Genomic DNA, 22,354 nt, shown 5'->3' on the forward strand with positions numbered 1-22,354 from the left:
CAAAGATTCAGCTCTGTGTGTTGTACAATCATTTTTGTTGCTTAATTCCTTCGCTTACTCCAATTGCTTGTTAAGTCAATGCAAGATTGAAGTACATTTGTCCGATTAAGGTGCATGTATTAAAGTTTTTTACATATTATTGTATGAGGCTGAATTGATATATCTGCATCCACAACACTGGTTATTAAACAATCCCTGTAAAATGGTCCTAGATTTGGTGTTATCAGAATCAGATTCAGGTTTATTATTACATACTTAGAAAATGTGAAATATGTTGCTCTGTGGCAGCAGCAGAGCACAAAGACATAAATATTACTATAAATTTATTGAAACTTGAAATTTGATAGGGAGAAAGTAAAGTCTGACGTAGCAGTATTTCAGTGGAGTAATGGAAATTGCAGTGGTATGAGAGAGGAATTGGCCAAAGTAAATTGGAAGGAGCTGCTGGCAGGGATGACAGCAGAGCAGCATTGGCATGAGTTTTTTGGAAAAATTAGGAAGGTGCAGGATAGATGTATCCTTTTCTGGTTGGCTGCCAGTGACTAGTGGTGTTCTGTAGGGGTCGGTGTTGGGACCACTTCTTTTTATGCTGTATATCAATGATTTAGATGATGGAATAGGTGGCTGCAGAAGGACTTAGACAGAATAGGAGAACGAGCAAGAAAGTGCCAAATGAAATACAATGTTGGAAAATGCAAGGTCATGCACTTTTGTAGTAGAAATAAATGCGCAAACTATTTTCTAAACAGAGAAAATCCAAAAATTTGAGATGCAAAGGGTTAACTTGCAGGTTGAGTCAGTGAGGAGGAAGGCAAATATCAGGTAAGCATTCATTTCAAGAGGCCTAGAATACAACAGCAAGGATGTGCTACTGAGGCTTTATAAGGCACTGGTGAGGCCTCACCTTGAGTATTGTGAACAGTTTTAGGCCCTTCATCTTTGATAAGATGTGCTGGTATTGGAGAGGGTCCAGAGGAGGTTCACAAGGATGATTCTGGGAATGAAAGGGTTATCATACGAAGAACGTTTGATCGCTTTGAGTCTGTACTCGCTGGAATTCAGAAGGATGAGGGGGAATCTCATTGAAACCTTTCGAATGTTGAAAGGCCTAGACAGATGTGGAAAGGATATTTCCTGTGGTGGAAGAGTCTAGGACAAGAGGGCACAGCCTCAGGATAGAGGAGCTTCCATTTAAAACAGAGACGTGGAGAAATTTCTTTAGCCAAAGAGTGGGTGAATTTGTGGAATTTGTTGCCAGATGCAGCTGTGGAGGCCAGGTCGTTGGGTGTACTTAAGACAGAGATTGATAGGTTCTTGATTGGACATGGCATCAAAGGTTACGGGGAGAAGGCCAGAAACTGGGGTTGAGGAGGAGAGGAAAAAAATGATCAGCCGTGATTGAATGGCGGAGCAGACTCGATGAGCCAGATGGCTTAATTCCGCTCCTGTGTCCTATGGTCTAAATAATACAAAATTAATACATGGTCTAAACAAAGGGATAATGAATAATAAAGATTAATGAATAATGGGTTCGTGGGTTCATGATGGTGAAGGGAAAGAAGCTGTTCTCAAAACATCAGATGTGAATCTTCAGGCTCCCATAACTCCTCCCAATGGTAGTAGTTAGAAGAGGGTATGTCCTGGATAGTGGGGGTCCTTGGTGACAGATGCCACCTTGTAAAGTCATCACCTTTTGAAGATGTCCTCAATGGTGCGCAATATTGTGCCTATGATGGAGTTGGCTGAATCTAAAATCCTCCATAACCTCTTGATCTCCTGTGCATTGGAATCTCCACACTAGGCTGTGATGCAGTCAGGATTGTCTCCACCATACATCTACAGAAATTTGCAAAAGTCTTTGATAACATACAAAATCTCATGCCTAACAAAGTAGAGCTATTAGCATGCCTTCTTCGCGATCACGTCAATGTGTTGGGCCCAGGATAGATCCTCCAGGATGTTGACACCCAGAAACTCAAACTGCTCACACTTTCTACCAGTGACTTCTCAATGAGGATGGGTGCATTTTCACCTGAAGCCCACAATCATGGCATTGAGAGCAAGGTTATGGTTGGAAAACCACACAACCAGCCTATCTATCTCACCCTTGTTGCCATTTGAGATTTTACCATCAATAGTGATGTCACCTGCAAATGTACAGAAGGCATTTGCGCTGTATTTAGTCACACAGTCGTTGAATGAATAGAGCAGTGAAGTAAGCACTCATCCTCGAGGTGCATTGATATTGATTGTCGGTGATTGAGAGATCTACACAGACTATGGTCGCCTGAAGAGGAGGTAGTGGATTCAGCTGCAGAGGTAGGTACTGTACCGAGACCCAGATTTTGAAATCATTTGATTAGTACGGTGGAGACAATGGTGTTGAATGCTGAGCAGCCTGACATAAGTTTTGCCATTATCTAGGAGGTCCAAAGCAGTGTGGAGAAGCAGTGAGACTGTGTATGCTATAGACCTATTATGGCTGAAGGTGAAGGGTAGCAGATTCAGTCCCTTGCTCATAGGATTTAATTCTAGCTATGATCAACCTCTCAACACACTTCATTTTGGTAGGTATGCGTGCTATCAGACAATATTGGACACTGGTATGATTGAAGCCCCTTTTGAAATAGGTGGGAATCTCCAACTGAAACAGTGAATGGATGAAGTTATCTTTGAACACTCCAGATAGTTGATCAATAGATGGCCAGGTACAACACTGGGGTCTGACATCTTGTAAGAATGTTCTGACATCAGTCTCCGGAGCAGAGGTCACAGGGTTATCAGATGCTTTGGAGATTTACACAAGCGTAGTTTTATTCTCTCTGTCAAAGTTGTATGAAGAGCATTGAGCTCATCTGGGAGTGAAGCATCACAGCCTTTTATGCTGTTAAATTTCACCTTGGCATGAAATCCCTGTTTCAGATTATGTGCACCTAATTGTGTCTCTAACCTCACATGGGAAATGCCTTTTCATTCTCATGATGGCCTTCCGTAGATCATACCAGGACTTTGTGTGGGGTTTATTTATGTATTTTATTTGGAGAAACAGTGCAGAATAGGCCCTTCTGGCCCTTCGAGCTGCACCACCCAGCGACCCCCAATTTAACCCTAGCCTAATCACAGGACAATTTACAATGACCAGTAATTTTTTGGACTATGAGAGAAAACCAATGCTCCCAGAGAAAACTCATGCTTTCCATGGGGAGGACGTACAAACTCCTTACAGAGGACGCTGGGATTGAAGTCTGAATTCTGACACCCTGAGATGTGATAGTGCCACATTAACCATGGTTCTGGATTACCAGTCTCCAAAGTCACAGATCTAGCTCTCAGCAGACTGTAAATCTCTTGGTTCATCTAGGGTTTCAGAAAACTTAGTGTGTTCTCAAAGGCACACACTCATCTTGATGAAGTCTATTACATCATCAGTCAGGTCCAAAGAGGAATCCCTGAATATGGTCCAGGCCACTGATTTAAAGCAGTCCTGCAAATGCTCCTAACTGTCTCTTGACCATATTTCACCACTGGTGCTGTGGTCTTCAGTCTCGGCCTACATGGTAGGAGTAGAAGCCAAGATATCAGACTTGCCAAAGTGCCGGTGTGGGATGAAACTGTAAGCATTCTTGATGGTGACAGTGATTAAATGTGTCAGTTCCTCTAGTTCTGCTGCTAACATGTGGGTGAAAGTTGGTTAGAAACTTCTTTAAGTTAGCCTGCTTGAAGTCTCTCACAAAGATTGGGAAGCTATCAGGGTGTGTTGATCATGATCCAGCTCCTTAAGTGCCAGACTGACATTGGCCCGTGGTGGAATGTGCACTGCAACCAGGATGATGACAGAGAACTCACTCGGCAGGGAAAACAGGTGACACTTGACTATCAGATGTTCCAGGCTGGGGAAGCAGGACTGAAACAGAACTGCCCCATCTACACACCATAATGAATTGATTCTGAAGCAAACACCATAATGTTTGCTTTTGCTTGAATCTGCCATCTGCTCCGTCCCTGATGTACTTCATGGCCCATTCTTCCCACAGGTGCTCGCATGTTGCTTGTGGTTTTGGCCTATACTTACCAGGGGTTTCTTTGCTCTCTGTTTTGAATGTCCTGTGTATGTTTTGTACCTTGGCCCCAGAGGAACAATGCTTTGTTCAGCTTCATCCATGTATGGTAGATTGATAATTCAACTTGATCTGATTTGACTACTCTCAGCTGATTTTCATTGAACAGTGTTTTTTTCTCAAACAAAATTATCAACCACAATGAAACTCTAGCAACAAATAAAACACCATCAGTTGATCAAGAAGGATTGTTTGCCTTAAGAACAATATGAACTTTGCTTCAGGGTTGCATTATCTTGGTGTGTGCATTTTACCTGGACAGATCTCACGTTATAATGATTACAAGACAGAAATGCAATTTTAATTCTTTCCTCTAGTTTTGTCTGTGTGCTTAAGGAGCTGACAACCAAAGGCTTTCCACTACTTCAGGGGATCAGCTGACACAGCAGGAATAAATGTCGGACTCTGCTGGATATGCAAGAGTGAGTTTCCACTCTGGCAACAGATATCCCAACTGGGCCATTTACGACAAACATAATTTCAAAACCACTGCATCTTTTATGAGTGCAAAGTGACAAAGCACAGAGTTAAAGCCTGGACATTAGACTTATTTCTATTTGGTAACTCTAATGATATCAACTACATCAGTAAAACCAAAGTCCCTGCGTAACAGAAACCTTATCTTATTATCGGCGGTATTATCAGCCCACTGAGATTAATGGTCTGGAATACACACGCAATCGTCACCAGGCTTTTTGAAATCAAATCTCAGATAAAAGTTGTCCACGATCAACATGATCTTTATCGATTAGATACAAATGTGAAACATTCATTTTCTTGCAGGCATTCACTGTAGAACAGAGAAATATAATAGAATCAATGAAAAATGACACACAGATATTGATGAAAAACCAAGATGCAAATGAAAAACTCATGGCACAATTAGAGATTGGTCGGCATGACATTGTGGGCATCACTGAGTCGTGGCTGAAAGAAGGTCATACTTGGGAGCTTAACATCAAAGGATATACTTTGTATTGAAAGGACAGTTAGGAAGGCATGGGCGGTGGTGTGGCTCTGTTGGTAAGAGATAGAATTACATCTTTAGAAAGAAGTGACATAGGATCGAAAATATCAAATCTTTGTAGGTGGAGTTAAGAAGCTGTAAGGGTGAGAAAACATTATGAGAATCATATATAGGCCTCCATATAGTAGCCAAGATGTGGGGTTGATATTGCAAAGGGAGCTGGAAAGGGCATGTAATAAAGGTAATGTCACATTTGTAATAGGGGGGCTTCAAGAGGATTTCTTGGAATGTATGCGGGATGGTTTTTTGAACCAACATGTCGAGGAACCAACCAGAGAGCAGGCTATTCTAGACTGGGTTTTGAGCAATGAGGAAGGGTTAATTAGCAATCTTGACGTGAGAGGCCCCTTGGGTAAGAGTGACCATAATATGGTGGAATTCTTCATTAAGATGGAGAGTGACATAGTTAATTCAGAAACAAAGGTTCTGAACTTAAAGAGGGGTAACTTTGAAGGTATGAGACGTGAATTAGCTAAGATAGACTGGCAAATGACACTTAAAGGATTGACGGTGGATATGCAATGGCAAGCATTTAAAGATTGCATGGATGAACTACAACAATTGTTCATCCCAGTTTGGCAAAAGAATAAATCAAGGAAGGTAGTGCACCCGTGGCTGACAAGAGAAATTAGGAATAGTATCAATTCTAAAGAAGAAGCATACAAATTAGCCAGAAAAAGTTGTTCACCTGAGGACTGGGAGAAATTCAGAGTTCAGCAGAGGAGGACAAAGGGCTTAATTAGGAAGGGGAAAAAAGATTATGAGAGAAAACTGGCAGGGAACATAAAAACTGACTGTAAAAGCTTTTATAGATATGTAAAAAGGAAAAGACTGGTAAAGACAAATGTAGGTCCCCTACAGACAGAAACAGGTGAATTGATTATGGGGAGCAAGGACATGGCAGACCAATTGAATAATTACTTTGGTTCTGTCTTCACTAAGGAGGACATAAATAATCTTCCAGAAATAGTAGGGGACAGAGGGTCCAGTGAGATGGAGGAACTGAGGGAAATACATGTTAGTAGGGAAGTGGTGTTAGGTAAATCGAAGGGATTAAAGGCAGATAAATCCCCAGGGCCAGATGGTCTGCCTCCCAGAGTGCTTAAGGAAGTAGCCCAAGAAATAGTGGATGCATTAGTGATAATTTTTCAAAATTCGTTAGATTCTGGACTAGTTCCTGAGGATTGGAGGGTGGCTAATGTAACCCCACTTTTTAAAAAAGGAGGGAAAGAGAAACCGGGGAATTATAGACCGGTTAGCCTAACGTCGGTGGTGGGGAAACTGCTGGAGTCAGTTATCAAAGATGTGATAACAGCACATTTGGAAAGCGGTGAAATGATCGGACAAAGTCAGCATGGATTTGTGAAAGGAAAATCATGTCTGACGAATCTCACAGAATTTTTTGAGGATATATAGCTAGTAGAGTGGATAGGGGAGAACCAGTGGATGTGGTATATTTGGATTTTCAAAAGGCTTTTGACAAGGTCCCACACAGGAGATTAGTGTGCAAACTTAAAGCACACGGTATTGGGGGTAAGGTATTGATGTGGATAGAGAATTGGTTAGCAGACAGGAAGCAAAGTGTGGGAATAAACGGGACCTTTTCAGAATGGCAGGCAGTGACTAGTGGGGTACCGCAAGGCTCAGTGCTGGGACCCCAGTTGTTTACAATATATGTTAATGACTTGGATGAGGGAATTAAATGCAGCATCTCCAAGTTTGCGGATGACACAAAGCTGGGTGGCAGTGTTAGCTGTGAGGAGGATGCTAAGAGGATGCAGGGTGACTTGGATAGGTTGGGTGATTGGGCAAATTCATGGCAGATGCAATTTAATGTGGATAAATGTGAAGTTATCCACTTTGGTGGCAAAAATAGGAAAACAGATTATTATCTGAATGGTGGCCGATTAGGAAAAGGGGAGGTACAACGAGACCTGGGTGTCATTATACACCAGTCATTGAAAGTGGGCATGCAGGTACAACAGGCGGTGAAAAGGCGAATGGTATGCTGGCATTTATAGCGAGAGGATTCGAGTACAGGAGCAGGGAGGTACTACTGCAGTTGTACAAGGCCTTGGTGAGACCACACCTGGAGTATTGTGTGCAGTTTTGGTCCCCTAATCTGAGGAAAGACATTCTTGCCTTAGAGGGAGTACAAAGAAGGTTCACCAGATTGATTCCTGGAATGGCAGGACTTTCATATGAAGAAAGACTGGATGGACTGGGCTTGTACTCGTTGGAATTTAGAAGATTGAGGGGGGATCTGATTGAAACGTATAAAATCCTAAAGGGATTGGACAGGCTAGATGCAGGAAGATTGTTCCCGATGTTGGGGAAGTCCAGAACGAGGGGTCACAGTTTGAGGATAAAGGCGAAACCTTTTAGGACCGAGATGAGGAAAAACTTCTTCACACAGAGAGTGGTGAATCTGTGGAATTCTCTGCCACAGGAAGCAGTTGAGGCCAGTTCATTGGCTATATTTAAGAGGGAGTTAGATATGGCCCTTGTGGCTAGGGGGATCAGAGAGTATGGAGGGAAGGCTGGTGCAGGGTTCTGAGTTGGATGATCAGCCATGATCATAATAAATGGCGGTGCAGGCTCAAAGGGCCGAATGGCCTACTCCTGCACCTATTTTCTATGTTTTCTATGTAATATGCAAAGGATTTGGGAAAATCAGATTGGTGTTGGATTGCAAGAGAGGAAATTTGTTGAATGCCAACAAGATGGCCTTTTAGAGCAGCTTGTGCTTGAGCCTACTAGGGGAAAGGCTGTCTTAGGTTGGGTATTGTGTAATAGTCCAAATTTTATTAGGGAGCTTAAGGTAAAGGAACCCTTAGGAAGTAGTGATCATAATATGATTGAATTCATACTGCAATTTGAGAGGGAAAAGCATAAGTCACATGTATCAGTAACTCAATGGAATAAAGGGTATTCCAGAGGCATAGAGAGGAGCTTTCCCAGGTGGATTGGAGGGGGAAACTGGCAGGGATGACCGCAGAACAGAGGTGGCTGAAGTTTCCGGGAATAGTTCACAAGGCGCAGGATAGATATGTCCCACAGAGGAAGTTGTTCTCAAATGGCAGGGGTAGGCAACCGTGGCTGACAAAGGAAGTTAAGGACTACATAAAAGCCAAGGAAAGGGCATATAAGGTAGCAGAAATGAGTGGGAAGTTGAATGACTGAGAAATTTTTTATATCTAACAAAGGGGAACTAAAAAGCCGTAAGTAGGGTAAAGATGAAATATGAGGGCAAATTAGCCAATAATATAAAGCAGAATACTAAAAGTTTTTTCAGTTATATAAAGAGTAAAAGGGAGATGAGAGTTGATATTGAACCACTGGAAAATGATGCTGGGAGGTATTAGCAGAGGACAAAGAAATGGCAGATGAACTTAATGAGTACTTTGCATCAGTCTTCACTGTGGAAGACACTAGCAGTGTACCATAGCTCTGTGAGTTTCAGAGTTCTAAAGAGGTTGCTGAAGAGATACCAGATGCATTGATTATGATCTTTCAAGAATCACTTGATTCTGGCATGGTTCAGGAGGACTGGAAAATTGCAAATGTCACTCCTCTCTTTAAGAAGGGAGGAAGGCAAAATAAAGGAAATTATAGGCCAGTTAGCCTAACCTCAGTGGTTGGGAAAGTGTTGGAGTCCATTATTAAGGATGAAGTTTCGAGGTACTTGGAAACCAATGATAAAATAAGTCAAAGACAGCATGGTTTCTGTAAAGGGCAATCTTGCCTGACAAATATGATGATTCATTTTGGTAAAAGGAACAAAAGTGTGGACTATTATCTAAATGGGGAGAAGGTTCAAACAGAATATTCATCAGAGGTGCAAAGTGACTTAGGAGTCCTTGTGCAAGACACCCAGAAGGTTAATTTACAGGTTGAGTCCGTGTTAAAGAAGGCAAATGCAATGTTGGCATTCATTTCAAGGGGAATAGAATATAAAAACAAGGAGATAATGTTGCAGCTTTATAAGACACCAACTAGTCAGGCCACACTTGGGAGTATTGTCAACAATTTTGGGCCCCATATCTCGGAAAGGATGTGTTGTCATTGGAGCGAGTCCAGAGGAGGTTCACGAGGATGATTACAGGAATGAACAGGTTGGCATATGAGGATATTTGGTAGCTTTGGGCCTGTACTGACTGGAATTTAGAAGAATGCAGGGGGATCTCATTGAAAGCCACCGAATGTTGAAAGGACTAGATAAGGTGGATGTGGAGAAGGTGTTTCCAGTGGGGGAGGTGTCCAAAACTAAAGGGCACAACTTCAAAATTGAGGGGTGACCCTTTAGAACAGAGGTAAAGAGGATGTTTTTTAGCCAGAGAATAATGAATCTGTGGAATGTTCCATCACAGACCGCTGTGGAAGCCAAGACCGTGGGTATATTTAAAGCAAAAATTGATAGGTTCTTGATCGGTCAGGGCATCAAAGGTTATGGCGAGAAGGGAGGTGTATGGGGTTGAGCGGGATCTGGGATTAGCCATGATGGAAGGCGGAGCTGACTCGAATGGGCTGAGTAGCCCAATTCTGCTCCTATGTCTTATGGTCTTATGTTTCAAAATATAATGAGATAAGGGTTTGCTAACATCGTGTATTTTTCCAATGTGCCAGAAGTCTCTATTCCCCTTACAATTTCAAATACACCTTGCAATTGCAATGTTAATGTGCACCCCCAGCTATGTCTAAACTCATTCACATAGTTCAGTAAAGACTGTGAATATGCACACGCACACAGAGCAAGCATACAGAGTATGCAAGTTTCACATAAATCTCAGGAAACTTCCATTGACATCCGTCATTTAATATTGGGCTCTATATGGTATATGTGCCATACATGCAATGTAAACTGCACCTTGGAAGTCAGATCTAAACCACAGGCAGCGCCTCAGGTATTTAATGAGATCCTTAATTATATGGAATTGTTGGGATTTGGTTTAGATGTGAAAATATAATGTTCTATGGAATACCATTACTGTGGATAGAACTTACACACCATTAAGGCCATCATATTAGAGCTCTTTATTACTGGAGGTCCCACTAAACATCCAGCATGACCAGCAGCAGGAAGAAGGAAAGGCTGAATTCAAGAAAATGTGGCAGTGGAAGGAGGAGGAGAAAAGATGTCCAAAACAAGAGGGTAGGGTTATAAGATGAGGAGGCAATGTCCAAACAAAAACTGAAGTAATTTTTTTGCCATCCAGAGTGTGGTAGAAATCTGGATTGCACTGACTAGGAAGGTGGTAGGGGCAAGTAGGTTCACACATGTAAGTTGCTCAGCACCGGGATTTAAATTGACAACACACTGAGGGCTACAGGCCATATGATGTTAAATGGGAATAATATCAATGGATACTTAATGATCGTTATAGATATAACGGGACAAAGGACCTTCTTCTGTGCTCTATGATTCTACGTATTACCCAATCTCCTCTTTGGAATTCTGCAGAATTCCAAAATATTGAAACATTAAAGCTATGGTCAATTTAGAATTGTTAGTATACAAGGAAAACTAATCGTCTTGATATATTTTGTTGTCTTAGTCTCATTAAATAGTTTCTGCTGTGCAGATCAAAAACAGCTAAATGGGTATATCATATACTAACAGTAAATGTTTGAGCTCAACTCTTAGGAGAAATCTGTACCTACATAAAAAGACTCCCCATTCCAGGTTTTCAGACCACCCTAGTATTTTATTTCTCAGTTAATAATGCTTTTGAAACAATAAAACAATCTTTTACTTGAAACAAGAGAGCAATCATTATATTTCATATCGATAACAAAGATGATGCATGCCTGATTAAACAAAGCAATCAAGTTGCATAATCCACGTGATTGGACTTAGCCTCCTTTATATTTAAGACACACTAAAATCATTCTGTACTATGTTGTTCTTGGAAAGGGTCACATGTGGCAGTCAAACTTTAACCATCCAGGGTGTGTTCAGACTGATAATATCATGGTTTTGATTGTTGTGAGTCTTAAAAACAGAGCTTTAGAAGAGTTGCACACTTGTTGGAGGAACTCACCCAAGGTACAAAGATGACATTCAATGGTAGCTGGAGGGTTGAAAGAAATGAGAACTATGAACAGTTTTTGGAACAACTGGGTAAGTGTTTAATGAGATTATAGCCTATCCCTGCAGAAAAAAAGGTGTAAATATCAATACACTAATATGCAATTATTGTGAAATCTAGAATATCTTATTCTATTACTAGAAATTTGGCACCTTCTGAAGACTGCTGTAGTTGAAAACAACCTTAAATTTTACTAAGGCTAAAGATAATCTTAGCACATTCATTATTACCTTGCAAAGGGACTTAGTGAAAAAACAATTTAAGTCATTGTACTTGAAGAAATTTTGATTCATTGAATTTAATGCCGTAATATAAAGTACTAACATGGTTTTGAAGAGATTATCGTTTGTACTTTCTGTTTCTATCAGAAATAAACAATATGTTTTCTTTATGATTTACAATATGTTTTATATAAGCTCTTCTCAGTTTGAGGATAGAGGGGAAGCCTTTTAGGACCGAGATTAGGAAAAACTTCTTCACACAGAGAGTGGTGAATCTGTGGAATTCTCTGCCACAGCAAACTGTTGAAGCCAGTTCATTGGCTATGTTTAAGAGGGAGTTAGATATGGCCCTTGTGGCTACAGGGGTCAGGGGGTATGGAGGGAAGGCTGGGGCGGGGTTCTGAGTTGGATGATCAGCCATGATCATAATAAATGGTGGTGCAGGCTCGAAGGGCCGAATGGCCTACTCCTGCACCTATTTTCTATGTTTCTATGTTTCTATGTTTCTCAATAAGTATCAAAATAGGCATTATTGTTCTTATGGATGAGAAAATAACTGTTCTAAATTTTTTCAAATTAATGCATTTCTCATTCAATTAAATGAACAATTCTCACTTTAATTACCAGGGGTAAATGTTATGAAAAGAAAGCTTGCAATTCATGATAACCTGAAGATTACAATTCACCAAGATGGAAATAAGTTTACTGTTAAAGAGTCCAGTAACTTCCGAACAAAAGAAATCGAGTTCACACTAGGAGTATCCTTTGAGTATTCATTGGCGGATGGAACAGAACTTCAAGTAAAGTTATAAAACAATTTATTTCCTTTATGCAGATTAATAAAATTAACTGTGTAATTAAGATATTATTCTGGGAAATGTAAAGTTATAAAACAATTTATTTCCTTTATGCAGATTAATAAAATTAACTGTGTAATTAAGATATTATTCTGGGAAATGTGGTAAGAATAATATAAAATGGCCTTTCAGTTAACTCATATCTTGTTTATTGTGTCCTGCATTCATTCTGTGCATTCCTATAATTATTCTGTCTAATTCACATGAGATGTTGGAACTAATGTAAAGTATTTTTTTGTGTGATAGGGTTCATGGAATCTTGAGGGAGACAAACTTGTTGGAAAGTTCACGAGGAAGGACAATGGCAAGGAACTCTTAACACACAGGGAAATTGTTGGCAATGAACTTGTTCAGGTAAAGCCTTTGCTGGTTCTCAGTTTTATACGAAAAATCAATGTTTGACTACAATACACATCAAAGTTGCTGGTGAACGCAGCAGGCCAGGCAGCATCTCTAGGAAGTAGTATAGTCCAAATTTCGGGCCGAGACCCTTCGTCAGGACTAACTGAAGGAAGAGCTAGTAAGAGATTTGAAAGTGGGAGGGGGAGGGGGAGATCCAAAATGATAGGAGAAGACAGGAGGGGGAGGGTTGGAGCCAAGAGCTGGACAGGTGATTGGCAAAAGGGATATAAGAGGATCACATAAGGGGTATGAGGAGGCCCAGGGAGAAGGAAAAGGGGGAGGGGGGAAAAACCAAGAGGACGGACAAGGGGTATAGTCAGAGGGAGAGAGGGAGAAAAAGGAGAGTGAGAGAAAGAATGTGTGTATATAAATAAATAACGGATGGGGTACAAGGGGGAGATGGGGCATTAGCAGAAGTTAGAGAAGTCAGTGTTCATGCCATCAGGTTGGAGGCTACCCAGACGGAATATAAGGTGTTGTTCCTCCAACCTGAGTGTGGCTTCATCTTTTCAGTAGAGGAGGCTGTGGATAGACATATCAGAATGGTCTATGTTCATGACACTTCTCACGCTCTTAAACTTTTCGATGATTTCAAGTTCCCTGGCCCCCACTGCTTTATTTTCACCATGGATGTCCTGTCCCTATATACTTCCATCCCCCATCAGGAAGGTCTCAAAGCTATCTGCTTCTTTTTGGATTCCAGACCTAATCAGTTCCCCTCTACCACCACCCTGCTCCGTCTTGCGGAATTAGTCCTTACTCTTAATAATTTCTCCTTTGGCTCCTCCCACTTCCTCCAAACTAAAGGTGTAGCTATGGGTACCCGTTTGGGTCCTTGCTCTGCCTGCCTTTTTGCTGGCTTTATGGAACAATCTATGTTCCAAACCTATTCTGGTTCTGTCCCCCACTTTTCCTTCGCTACATCGACAACTGCATTGGCGCTGCTTCCTGCACGCATGCTGAGCTCGTTGACTTCATTAACTTTCCTCCAACTTTCACCCTGCCCTCAAGTTTACTTGGTCCATTTCCAACACGGCCCTCCCCTTTCTAGATCTTTCTGTCTCTATCTCTGGAGACAGCTTATCTACCGACGTCTACTATAAGCCGACTGACTCTCACAGCTATCTGGACTATTCCTCTTCTCACCCTGTCCCTTGCAAAAATGCTATCCCCTTCTCGCAATTCCTCCATCTCCGCCGCATCTGCTCCCAGGATGAGGCTTTTCATTCCAGGACGAGGGAGATGTCCTCCTTTTTTAAAGAAAGGGGCTTCCCTTCCTCCACCATCAACTCTGCTCTCAAACGCATCTCCCCTATTTCACGCACATCTGCTCTCACTCCATCCTCCCGCCACCCCACTAGGAATAAGGTTCCCCTGGTCCTCACCTACCACCCCACCAGACTCCAGGTCCAACATATTATTCTCCGTAACTTCCGCCACCTCCAACGGGATCCCACCACTAAGCACATCTTTCCCTCCGACCCTCTCTCTGCATTCCACAGGATCGCTCCCTACGCGACTCCCTTGTCCATTCGTCCCCCCCATCCCTCCCCACTGATCTCCCTCCGGGCACTTATCCTTGTAAGCGGAACAAGTGCTACACATGCCCTTACACTTCCTCCCTTACCACCATTCAGGGCCCCAGACAGTCCTTCCAGGTGAGGCGACACTTCACCTGTGAGTCGGCTGGGGTGATATACTGCGTCCAGTGCTCCCGATGTGGCCTTCTATATATTGGCGAGACCCGACGCAGGCTGGGAGATCATTTTGCTGAACACCTACGCTCTGTCCGCCAGAGAAAGCAGGATCTCCCAGTGGCCACACATTTTAATTCCACATCCCATTCCCATTCTGATATGTCTATCCACGGCCTCCTCTACTGCAAAGATGAAGCCACACTCAGGTTGGAGGAACAACACCTTATGTTCCTGGGTAGCCTCCAACCTGATGGCATGAATATTGACTTCTCAAACTTCTGCTAATGCCCCACCTCCCCCTCGTACCCCATCCGTTATTTATTTATTCTTCTTTCTTTCTCTCTCTCTCCTTTTTCTCCCTCTGTCCCTCTGACTATACCCCTTGCCCATCCTCTTGGTTTTTCCCCCCCTCCCCCTTTTTCTTCTCCCTGGGCCTCCTCATATCCCTTATGTGATCCTCTCATATCCCTTCTGCCAATCACCTGTCCAGCTCTTGGCTCCATCCCTCCCTCTCCTGTCTTCTCCTATCATTTTGGATCTCCCCCTCCCCTTTCCACCTTCAAATCTCTTACTAGCTCTTCTTTCAGTTAGTCCTGACGAAGGGTCTTGGCCCAAAATGTCGACTGTACCTCTTCCTAGAGATGCTGCCTGGCCTGCTGCGTTCACCAGCAACTTTGATGTGTGTTGCTTGAATTTCCAGCATCTGCAGAATTCCTCATGTTTGAATGTTTGACTACACTGTGTTCATACATGGTCTCAAATAATTAGGATTTGTTTTCAAATTTATATACAAAGAATTACAATTAACATTTTTTTCCTATTCTAATTATTTGTAATCATTTTGTATAAGTATTTTACCTATAAATCTATCCTTAATCAGCAGTGCAAAACATCCATTATAGAAGAGGCTGAATACTGTATAGATTGATAATCAGAATGGAAATGATCATCAGAAAAGGGAAACAAACAACAGTCTCTGCTAAAATGCATGTTTAACACTGCCAGTCAGAGACAAATTTCTAGTATGTATTTAAAAAACACATTCTCAGGACATCTAAATACATTTCACTTGCACTAAGCCACTTTTGAGATCATTACTCTCGTTAGCAAAGTAAGATCCAATATTACATGTGGAAAGCTTATCCCAAGTAGCAATGGAATAGTAATTTAATAATCTGTTAGTTAATGGAGGAAGGCTGGGCAGGAAAATATTGCTCAATATCTGTAAATCCACTTAAGCAGGCAAAAACCAGCTCTGCCTAATCTGACTGATTGCTAAAGTGCAGCTTTCCTTGAGTGCAAAGGTCCCACAAGGTAGGCTGTTCCAGAAGGGTGATCAAGGGAGAGCTAGTCAATTAGGTATAGTGGTAGGAATCTGAGGACGGTAGTGGAGGGTTGTTTCTCAGGTTAGAGGCCTGTTGTTTGTCATACCTGTTAAAAATTTGGATGAAAATTTAGCTGCATAATTAGTGAGTACGCAGATGACACCAGCATTGATGGTGTTATAAGGCTGTCTAAGGCTAGGGAGAATGTGAGTTAATGAGGAAAGTGGAGAAGAAAATAGCAGATGGAATTTAACTAATACAAATGCAGAGTGATGTAATTTATTTATTGGGATTTATTTATTGATTGAGATACAGCTTAGAATAGGCCCTTCTGGCTCTTCAAGCTGTACCAGCCAGCAATCCCCAGATTTAACCCTAGTCTAATTACGGGGCAATTTACAATGAGCAATTGACCATTCAACCAGTACACTTTTAGACTGTGGGAAGAAACCAGAGAACCCAGAGGAAACTCACATGGTTACAGGGAGAACATACAAACTGCTTTCAGACAGCAATGGAATTTACTGGGTCACCTGTACAGTAAAGTGTGTTAACCACTACTATTGTGCCACTTCAATTTGAGAAATTAAGCAAGGATAGGACATACACAGTGAGTGACAGTTGCAAGTGTTTAGAACAGAGACACCCAGAGATATAACTGCATTTTTCTCTGAAAGTGACAACACAAATAGAAAATGTGGTAAAGGAGATGCATTGCACACTTTCATTGATTGCTTGTGGGAACAGCTGTGCAAGATATTGGTGAGACTATGCCTGAGATATTGTCTTCTGGCCTGGTCAGCACTCTGTGGTTAAGCTAGAGAGAGTGCAGAAAAGATTCTCAAGATCTTTGCAGTGACTGTAGAGCTTGGAGAGACTGTATAAACTGGGACTATTTTCCCTGGAGTGAAGGGGGCTTAAGTTTTGATGAATAAGATAGAAAAAGAATGTTAGGCGAGTCTACAACTAGAAAGCAGAGGTTTACACACGGGGTGGTATGTCTGAAGTGGTCGAGGTGGGTACGGTTACAATGTTTAAAAGACATTTTGACAAGTTCATGGAGATGGAATGTTCAGAGGGAAAAGGATCAAATGCAGGCAAATGGGACTAACTCAGGAAGACACTTTGGTCAGCATGAACAAATTAGGCAGAAGGGCCAGTCTCTGTGCTGTACAACTCGATGACTCTATTGAGTCTATAACTCTACACTAACCTCACAATCCACTAACTTATTGTCCACAGATCAAAGTATTCACAATTGACTATTACTCTGAGTATTAATAAATGTGGCAAATGTGTCCAGTTCCTTCTCCCATGGTGTTCAATGAATCCTGTTTGCCATGAGATGGATCATGTTCGATGCATTCTGCTGTCATGTAGTGAAGCATCAATATTCAGCTAGCAGGTAGTGCCAAGAAGGCAGTCAGGACCAGGAGCTTCAAGGGTTAGGAAGGTGGGTACGTTTGTAATCAGATGTGAGATCTGATGAGTGGTAGGATATCTGGTTACAGCTGGGCAAAGTTCAAGTTCAGGGCTAGGAATGCAGGGGATCAAGAATATAGGGAGGATTTCAATGAGAACCAGTATGCAGTGGAAAAGGTCGAGATAAAAAACACCAGGGGTCAGAAACATGTGTAGATTAAGATTCAAGCTGAGAATGAAATTTAGAAGTTGAACCTTACCCAGACTGAGGGAGGAGCTGGCAACCATATACCATTGCATCTTAATGTTACCGGCAGCAATCTCAGAGATACTTGCATTTTTTTGTTGTCCATGCACAATCCCTTTGCAAATAGTAAACTAGCATATTGCACAGAAGTACTATTTAAACAATGTGCCAACTTGAACCCATGACATTAAGACTTACATGATTGAATCAAACTGATACTTCAAAACAGTACAAAATGCACAATTATTTCAAGTATCTAGCTTACATCACCAGAACTTCCACCCAACTGTGTTGTAATCTGTGGAGGGAGTGAAGTGATGTGAGACTTGGTCCTGCTACGTTCCTTTGATGGCCAACACAATGAGTTTCGGAAGCTCCTGACACTTGAGCATCTTCATTTGACACAAAGTGTCATTCTAAACTAAGCCACATCTCAGTGAAATTACTGAGGTGGGAGTACTACCTTAGGATCTTTCAACATTAAATGTTAAAGCATATTTTAAAATATAATTCTCTATAATTTGAAATGCAGGATAATTATGAATAAAAAATAAACCCTTTCCTTTATGTTGCTGATGGCATCAAGAACTTCAGCACAAATTGGGTGTATTATTATTATAAAAAGAGTTCTTGTGCTTAGAACTGGGATGATAATCTCTGTTGGATGTCCTACAGACTTACTCATATGACGGAGTTGATGCGAAGAGATTCTTCAAAAAAGAGTAGAGCCTGTGGCACAGACTCACGACAACGCCATGCATCTCTGAAAATTCCGGTCGCAGTTTTCCAGCCCTGTCTGCTCTGCATCTATTCTACACTGATTGAATGGATTTTGTAATAATAAAATGATGAATTTTCATTCTAGTAATTTCACAAAGTATCTCATGCAAATGAACACTGTTAATATCAATAAGTGAGCTCATTAAATCTGAATTTTGTAATGTGTCTCCATTAATTCACATCAAGAAGAGCTGTAAACACTTAATTGCATATAATTAAGGGTGCTTATTTTCTAAGTAGAAATAAATGTTTAATATATTGGTGGAAGGCAATCAAGGTAAAACAACTTTTAGAAATGTTGCTCACAATCCATGGAAATGTTATATGCCCGCCAAGCTTAACAGACCATATATCCGACTCATTTTCATGTCCCAATTAAGATCTAGTTGTTGAGTGATGCTGGGCTATTATTGTTGGATACCTTAGCCTTCTATCACACTCTCACTCTGACCTCTCTATCCATGGCTTCTTCAAATATAGATCCAAAAAATATCTAGATGTATCACCTCACCTTTGAACACTTCATAATTTTCAACAGTGAATCCTATATAAACAATTACTTCCATTTGCTCTGAGGACAGTTGCAGGCCTGTGTATCTGTGCACTTATCATATTGATGGTGTTTAAAGCATCTCACTGAGGAGCAGTATGCAGAGAGAAAGGATCAGGAATGGGTGCCTGGGAACACCTCAGTCAGCAGGTTGTGAGAAAGAGGGAGTAACTGAGATTCCCGTTATACTCCTGAATATGCAGTGATGCAGGCAGATGAAGGCAGACCCACTCGGTTAAATAAAAGAGGAGAGGCATTTGAAAGTCAATGGCCACAATGATGTTCGAAAGCAAAAGGAGAGATAGGTCAGCTAAGATGTCACATACTGTATGACCTTGACAATAGCCTTGTGAATCCTGCAACAGGACCGTGGCAAAATTGTTACATAGATATAAGAGGTGGCAACACGTCCAAGAAACTTGCAGGGAAACAGAATACGAACTTAAGTTTTCAGAGCATAGGAAACAGAATTCCTGATGAGCTTAATTTTGCAGACATACAGAACAGAAGGCTGGCAAATGGAATAGCCAAGTCCAAAAGCAAGTGCCAGGAGAGCAAAAAGAAAGACAAACGTGTAATGCTTCACTATACAAACATGACTGCCATCTTTCAGGTGACAGTTCAGCTAAGGACACTTGAATGTACAGTGGGTGCCAACTTTCAAAAGAAGAAATGCTGCCGTTGCTTCAGACTGCATTTGCACAACATTCTTTACTACTAATTCTAAAACATCATGCCCTTCCAGCTTTGAGTCAGCATTTACTTTAGAGACACAGTAATGTTTTTCTCCCTCATATTTTTGGCTCTAACACAAGATTTTATACTGTAAAGGCAACTTGGCCTCAGGCACCAGTATGTCTTTCCCCAACTTCCTTCCACTCCCAAAGATGTGCTGAATAGTAGGTTAATTAATTGGCTGATGTAAAATAGTGTGGATGACAATAAGATAATCAGGCAACTGGAGAGACAGAATGGCTTAGATGGAATTGTAACAGTAATGAAGAAAAATATCGCTCTTTTAAAGGGGAAGTAAGGCAGCGACTGGGGAGGTGAGATTAACTGGGGAGCGATAATGGTAGTAATTCAAAAAGCTGACGAGACAGCTATGGATGATGTAAATATCGAGCATGAGGAGTATTCAGAGTTGGATAACCCAGGGAGGGACGACCCAGTCTTCCTAAAAAGTGCTGGAGCACTTGGAGACACGGCCTATTCCGACCAGCACCTCTCTGGAGCAGACGACCACACAGAAGTGACGGCGAAGACCTCAAGGTGCCCCAGACGCTTCCCTGGAATGACCACGATAAAGTCCAGTTGGTGGACATCCACAGTTGCCGGAAGTGAGGCCTCCGCCACCGACCTCAGAAATCGAGCCCGAGCCTCGACTGGAGCGGAGGCCTCCGCAACCGTGACTCGGCTTAAGGACTTGTTTCAGCCAGGAGCCCAGCCATCCAGGATTAAGTGCTGGCTTCAGGGCCCGACCCAATCGACAGCCCGGGCCCCCGGCAGCTGGAAGTGGCAGCGGAGCCTCCCCCGTTACTCGGCCCGACCCAGAGCACACAACGACGCGATTCCCGCGAGACACGTCGACCAACATCAAAGAGCTAACAACAACAGACTGCATCGATGGAAACCTGGAAAGATGCACTATTTACCGAAGAAGCGTGGGAAAAGAGCTGGGCTGCTGGTTAGATTGAAGCTGAGGGGCTTCAGCTACCATCCTACTAGTTAATGTGCAAGCCATAGAGAACAAGGTGGGTGATCTTAAAAGGAGACTCACCTACTGCAGGGAGATGCAGAACTGCTGTGTATTCTGTTTCACTGAGACCTGGCTCTCCCCTGCCACCCCCGACTGTGCCATCTGACCGGAGGATTTTTCGATTCATCGGCTGGACCGCACGGCATCTTCAGGCAAGACGAGGGGAGGTGGTGACCGCCTACTGATCAACACTGGGTGGTGCTCAAACACAGTGGCACTGACAAGCTCCTGCAGCCCGGACCTGGAACATCTGTTGGTGAAGTGTCGTCCCTACTATCTGCCACGGGAATTCACCTCGGTCATACTGACAGCGGTCTACATTCCCCCTCAGGCAGACGTGGAGTGTGCTCTGAACATACTGTATGCCAACATCAGTGAACCTGACACCAGGTATCCGGAGGCTTTACTCATTACAGCTGGGGACTTTAACCAGGCCAACCTCAGAAAGGCCCTGCCAAAATTATACCAACATGTCTCCTGCCCCACTAGAGGCTCGAGTATACTTGACCACTGCTACACAGCAGTCAAGGATGCCTACCGTTCCGTCCCACGACCTCACTTCGGAAAATCGGACCATCAGGCCGTACTCCTCCTCCCGGCTTACAAACAGAAACTGAAGTGGGAGGTCACGGTGTCAAAAGTAGTGTCGCGTTGGACAGAGGAAATGGATGAGGTCCTCCGTGACTGCTTTGAATTGGTGGCCTGGTTAGTATTCAAGGACTCGGCAGCTAACCTCGATGAGTATGCCTCAACTGTCACGGACTTTATTTGGAAATGCACGGAGGACTGTGTGTCTCGCAAAACGATCCGGGTATTACCTAACCGGAAACTTTGGATGAATTATGAGGTCAAGTCCCTTTTAAGGATAGAGTTGCGTCTTTTAGGTCCGGGGATAGCAGTCGCTACATGGAATCGAGGCGTGAACTCTGGAAAGCCATTAAGGGTTCCAGGAGGGATTATCGAGCAAAGTTGGAAGCCCAGGCTAACCAAAGGGATGCCAGTAGACTATGGCAAGATCTAAATGAGATGACTGTGCGCAAAGAAAAGGCTGGGAATATCAATAACTGTGGCGCTTCTCTGCCTGATGAACTTAACGTATTCTACGCAATATTCGAACAGAAGAGGAGCATCCCGCTCCCTCCGGATGAACTGGACCTAGTGGCATCGAGATTCATCGTCACTGAGGAGGACGTTAGAAGGGCCTTCCTGAAGATAAATCCAAGGAAGGCGATGGGCCCAGTTGGCATACCGGGACGGGTTCTCCGGGCCTGTGCAAGCGAGCTAGCTGGAGTGTTTGCTGACATCTTCAACTGCTCCTTTGTTCAGTCTAAGATCCCCTTGTGTTTTAAGAAGGCAACAATAATCCTAGTGCTGAAGAAGAGCAAGGTGGCATGCCTGAATGACTATCAACCTGTGGCTCTGACATCAATTGCTATGAAGTGCTTCGAGAGATTGGTTATGGCTCACATCAACCACAGCCTACCAGTCAACCTCGACACTTTGCAATTCGCCTACCAGAGCAACAGGTCAACAACAGGCGCCATCTCTCTGGCCCTACATTCCTCCTTAGAACACCTGGAGAATAAAGACACATATGTAAGGCTCCTTTTCATTGACTACAGCTCTGCCTTTAGTACCATCATTCCAAATAAACTGATTCCTAAGTTCCAGAACCTGGGCCTTAGCACTCAGATCTGCAGCTGGATCTTCAACTTCCTCACAGACAGGATCCAGGCTGTAAAAATAGGGGACAAGCTCTCCTCTACAATCACTCTGAGCACTGGTGCCCCACAAGGCTGTGTACTCAGCCCCCTGTACTCATTGTACACCCATGATTGTGCAGCCAAGTTTCCATCAAAC

General features: G+C 42.6%; 1 protein-coding gene across 1 annotated transcript; it reads left to right on the plus strand.

Annotated features, from left to right (window-relative positions):
- The first annotated feature begins 11,109 nt into the window (after positions 1-11,109).
- fabp2 (fatty acid binding protein 2, intestinal) lies at positions 11,110-18,355 on the plus strand. Its single transcript, XM_063043559.1, has 4 exons — positions 11,110-11,266; positions 12,083-12,255; positions 12,559-12,666; positions 18,081-18,355. The coding sequence occupies exons 1-4, from the start codon at positions 11,200-11,202 to the stop codon at positions 18,129-18,131; spliced, it is 399 nt and encodes a 132-aa protein (XP_062899629.1). The 5' UTR covers positions 11,110-11,199; the 3' UTR covers positions 18,132-18,355.
- Positions 18,356-22,354: the final 3,999 nt, after the last annotated feature.

Source organism: Mobula hypostoma, chromosome 3 (assembly GCF_963921235.1).
Source record: "Mobula hypostoma chromosome 3, sMobHyp1.1, whole genome shotgun sequence".
Lineage (NCBI taxonomy): Eukaryota > Metazoa > Chordata > Chondrichthyes > Myliobatiformes > Myliobatidae > Mobula > Mobula hypostoma.

Excerpts from the sequence above, each read along its gene's own strand:
- fabp2 (XM_063043559.1), top strand. The coding sequence starts at position 11,200 with ATGACATTCAATGGTAGCTGGAGGGTTGAAAGAAATGAGAACTATGAA. Across the intron at positions 11,267-12,082 it reads ACAGTTTTTGGAACAACTGG|GGGTAAATGTTATGAAAAGA; the intron begins GTAAGTGTTTAA and ends TTTAATTACCAG. Across the intron at positions 12,256-12,558 it reads CGGATGGAACAGAACTTCAA|GGTTCATGGAATCTTGAGGG; the intron begins GTAAAGTTATAA and ends TTTGTGTGATAG.